This window comes from Drosophila miranda (genome assembly GCF_003369915.1).
Source record: "Drosophila miranda strain MSH22 chromosome Y unlocalized genomic scaffold, D.miranda_PacBio2.1 Contig_Y7_pilon, whole genome shotgun sequence".
NCBI lineage: Eukaryota > Metazoa > Arthropoda > Insecta > Diptera > Drosophilidae > Drosophila > Drosophila miranda.
The window spans coordinates 414,255-418,827 of record NW_022881652.1 but is presented as its reverse complement, the minus strand read 5'-3'; the positions used below and the strand labels follow the sequence as shown (position 1 = coordinate 418,827).

General features: G+C 54.5%; 1 protein-coding gene across 1 annotated transcript; it reads right to left on the bottom strand.

Annotated features, from left to right (window-relative positions):
- Positions 1–1,427: 1,427 nt before the first annotated feature.
- On the bottom strand, positions 1,428–3,912 carry LOC117195207 (mucin-5AC-like). Its single transcript, XM_033399847.1, has 2 exons — positions 3,817–3,912; positions 1,428–3,708 (listed from the first exon to the last, which is right to left on the bottom strand). The coding sequence occupies exon 2, from the start codon at positions 3,690–3,692 to the stop codon at positions 1,929–1,931; it is 1,764 nt and encodes a 587-aa protein (XP_033255738.1). The 5' UTR covers positions 3,693–3,708; positions 3,817–3,912; the 3' UTR covers positions 1,428–1,928.
- Positions 3,913–4,573: the final 661 nt, after the last annotated feature.

Genomic DNA, 4,573 nt, shown 5'->3' with positions numbered 1-4,573 from the left:
ACACCTACTCGAACGGCACAAGACCGGCCGCCCAAGTGTAATGGATGTTTGTGTGTGTGTGTGTATTTCCATTCCATGTACACATGGCACTCTGAATGCCACGGCACCTGGTTCCAGCAACCAGTTGAGGGCAATGGCGGACATGACACACCTACTCGAACGGCACAGGTCCGGCCGCCCAAGTGTAATGGATGTTTGTGTGTGTGCGTCTGTGTAGCGGAGAGTATTGTCGGTGTCATTTTAATCGTAATTGCAGCTGATTAATTTCTTGCTTTTCCTTTCCAGCTCCTTTGGCACTCTGAATTCCGTTGGCACTGGATCCGGCCACCAACTAAGGACGATGGCGGACACGACACACCTACTCGAACGGCACAGGTCCGGCCGCCCAAGTGTAATGGGTGTTTGTGTGTGTGTGTGTATTTCCATTCCAGGTACACATGGCACTCTGAATGCTTTGATGGCGGCAGCGTCCGTTGTTCATTTTTGTTGTGGCATGCGAGTGATATGCATTTGTCATTTAATCCAATGCAGTGGCAGAGATGTGTCCAATTAGTACACAGCGTTCCAGGATATCTGGTTGTCAAGATGGTACCTCATGTTGCGGGCGTAGGCCCTAATGTCATCCATGGAGTCATCTGTCCACATCTCATCGTCATCTTTTTCTTCATCCATTTCAGGATCCGTCTCTGGAATGGCGGCTGGCGTTGGCCCTAACGTTTTTTGTGGTGGCTCTGATCGTGGTGGTTTCTTTGACCGCCTAGCTGCTGGAGCTGGGGCAACCACTGTTGCTGCTGCCATTGTTGGTGGATTTTCCGATGTTTCTGGAACTGCTGGAGTTGCCGTCACTGCCTGGGATTGGATGAGCGAGGTGAGTAGTGACATCATCACTTCCAGCCTCTTTTCCAATCGCGTCATCCTCTGCGTATTCTCCAACAGTGCCTGGCTGCAGGATCCCTCGAAAGATTGGCGTTTCGGCTGCATCTTCTGCCGGGAGCGGTTGTTGGCAAGCTGCTGCTGCTGCTGCTGTCGCTGTTGTTGTCCGCGCTGCGGCTGCTGTTGCAGCTGCTGTAGCTGCTGCTGTTGTGGTGCCTGGGAACGGCTCAATGGCTGCTCTGGACGTCGTCGCCCAGTGCGTGAGCCAGAGGCAGCAGGCGTCTGTTTTTTTGTCTGTATTGGCTGCTGCTGCTTCTGCTTCTGCTGATGTTGTTGTCCTCTTCGTCGCCCAGGAGAGGAGACATTGAGTGGCGTCCATGCTGCCTGCTGCTGCTGCTGTCCGCGCCAGGGATTGGCTGGCGTTTGAGCTGGCTGTTGCTGCTGCTGCTGTCGGCGCCCTGGATGTGCTGGTGTTGTTTTTGCTGGTGGCTGCTGCTCTGGCAATGGCTGCAGAAGAGAGCTGCGCTTGCGACGCAACTCCTGCATGGCCACTCGGTGCGACAGAAGGCGGCCCCTTGCTGCCTTGAATGCCGGACATCCCTTGTAGGCGCTGATGTGGGCGCCCTGGCAATTGGCGCATTTAGGGGCGTCTGCCCTTGGCTTGGCACATGCCGTGGACGCGTGGGCACCCGCACACTTCATACAGATGAATGAACGCCTGCAGTAGGTGCGGGTGTGCCCAAAAGCCTGACATCTGTGGCACTGGGCTGGGTCCACCGGCTTGGCCTGCCTCTCAACGATCACTAACTGGTTGCCCAGCTGGGTTAATTGGAGGACATCGTGGTGGCTTTCATCCGGCTTGGGGGCTATCTCCAACTCGAACTGGTCGAGTGGCTGTCCATCGGATCTCGCTTTAATGGCTCTAATAAATTTAACTGAATAGCCCAGTTCGGCCATCTGATTTGTTATTAGTTGGGTGCTTGTGGAGTGATGGAGATCTCGCACGACGATCCGTAGCCCACGGTCACTCTTGTGCTGGTGTGTGTAGTGGCCAGTCATCGCCTCGTTGCCGCCGCCATCGCCCAGGATTGCCATGATGGCATCTCTGGTAGCCATGTCGCGGGCCTGGATACGGACACCATTGCGGCTGATGAGCTTGGTGTGATAGCTACTGTTGCCCACCCTCGGGTCATTCTGCAGCTTGTCCAGAATGGGCATAATGTCGGGGACAGCTGGCAGAATGATGGGGGGGGGGGAATAATTGTCGTTGGTTGGTGCTGTCGCTGCAGCATCCGAATTTGTCTGGCATTGGGCATACTCAGGGAGGGCAGCTGGAGCAGCCCAACGCCGCCGCCGCTGCTGCTGCTGTGGGTTCCTGTGCCGCAACTACTAGTTGCACTTGCAGGTGAGTGAGGTAGAGCTAGTGGAGCATTGGCAGTGGCAGGGGCAGGGGCAGGGGCGGGGGCAGGGGCAGGGGCATTTTGTGTAATTGTCCGCTGATGTTGTTGCTGGTTTGATTGTTGGTGATGATGGGGATGGTTTTGAATTTGGGGGATATGGGATTTGCTTGCCTGTTGGTTACTTTCCCGGAGTCGTCGTTTGGCCGATGCATGATTGGCATCCAAATTGTCGTCGTCATCGTCGTCATCAAACTCAACAGCCATAACATCACTGTCATCATCATCGTCATCATCATCCACCTCGGCGCGGACGCGCTTCAGTGGCGAACGGGCCGCTGCAGCAGAGGTGGATGGGATATCATCGGTATTGGCTGTGTTTGTTGCCGTTGGCTGATGTTGTTGTTGTTGATGTGTTTGCTGCTGCTGCTGATGTTCCTCTGGCGGCGGTGGTGGGGGGGGTCCGCCTGTTAACATTGCTGTTAGCAGGCATCGTCGTCTGGCTGCCGTCGTAATTGTAGTTGTCGTTTTTGTGTTTGATGTCGCTGTTTGTGTGCTGATGTATGTCATCATTGTATTTGTGGTTGTGGTTGTGGTATTGGCTGTGTGCATTGCATTTGGAGCCGAGTTCGAACTCGCTCCCGAACGGACACTCGAACACGAATCTTTTGTTGGCTGCTGTTCGTGCAGAGGCTGCTCGAGTGCCCTCTCGTACTGTCGCTGATACGAGGTCGTTACCCGCTCTCTCTTTGCGCCTTCTCTCGCTCCTTGCTGTTTCCGGCTCTCTCCACATGATGCATCGGCATACGGTGCATCGATACGTGTCTGTGTGTGTTGGAGTGTGGGAAGCGGAATTATTGGCGCGCTTGGTACCGCTTGGCTTGGCTTGGCTTGACATTGCGGTGCTTTGGCTGACGCCGCTGCCGCTGCCGACGCCGCCAATGCCTCAAGCCGGCGACTACCGCTGCTGCTGCTGATGGTCTGCTGCTGCTGCTGGCGTTCCTGGGTATGGACCGCCTCCACCCAGTCGCCGATCTGGAACTGCTCCTGGCTGGTGAGATTCGGAATGGCCGCCCAGCTGTTGGGGCAGGGCAGGTCGGGGTCGGGGATGGGGCTTGTGGCCGGAGTGGCCGGGGTGGTGGTGTCGGCATTTGTGGTCCTCACATACCCGGTAATGGTGGCTGGAGCCGGTCCAGGAATTGGAGGAAGTGCCTCCAACCAGGTGGCGGAGTCGGTGGATTGGCGTCTCAGTATCGCTGCGTTTGCCACGGTGCCGGTGGCTGCGCTGTCGGCGCTGGCTTCGCCGTCGGCGGCGCTGTCGGAGCTGGCAGTGGAAATGGCTGATTTGGGGCGATCCCTGGCTGTGACGCCGTGTGGTCCTCGTCGTCGTCGTCCTCTTCTGGCAGTGGATCCGCGTGGCATAGCTGCGCTGGATTGGCTTTGGTTGGATTTGGTAATAAATTTTTCGACCGACGCGAGTGGAGTTTTTGTCAAGCCAAATTATTCACACAGTTTTTTTATTATTTTTTTTGTTTTCAATATATACCCGCTTTGGGTTGAGGGCTCTCAGTGCTCCAACAGGGGAGTGGCTGAGAGGCTGGGGTGTGAGCCGCCAGCAACCAAGCGCGTTGCTTTATTAATATTTTTTTTTTTTTGTGCGGTATATGTCTTAATTTAATTTATGTACATTTTTGTGTTTGTTTTACAAATCAACTTTAAACGACACTTCAAACACACTAGTCCATTTGATGGCACAATAAACTTTACAAACATATAATACTGCAGCAACGAAACACTTGTAACCTCGAAATAGGCCCGCAGCCAGCAGGGTGGGCGGGGGGGGGGGGGGGGGGGGGGAAAGGGAAAATGGAAAAAGAGAGACACAAAATATTCGGCACTTTGACGGAGGGACTAAACTAAACCTCGAACACGTCTCGACTCCACAACGTTCACGACACGACTTTCCATTTGGACAGAGACCCAGACTCGAGACCACTCCACGATCGGGGCAAAAGGCTCCAAAAGTACGAATTGTCAAGAGGGGGAGGGGGACTCGTCAAGTGTGTGTAATAGTGTGTCAAGTGTGTGTGTGTGTGTGTGTGTGGTGTGAGTCAAGAAAGTAAAGTGGGGCCACGCTCGAAAGTATGCTGTCTCTTCCCTTTGTAATCCTCCCTAACTTAAAATTTGATTTGCAATCCCCTGTGAGTTCGTCAACTTGATGTTTTGTTGGCTGTGATGCGGTATGTGGTCTTCAGTCCCCTCTACTACCCTTGCCGCCTGCTGAGGGCAGACGACTAGGAATG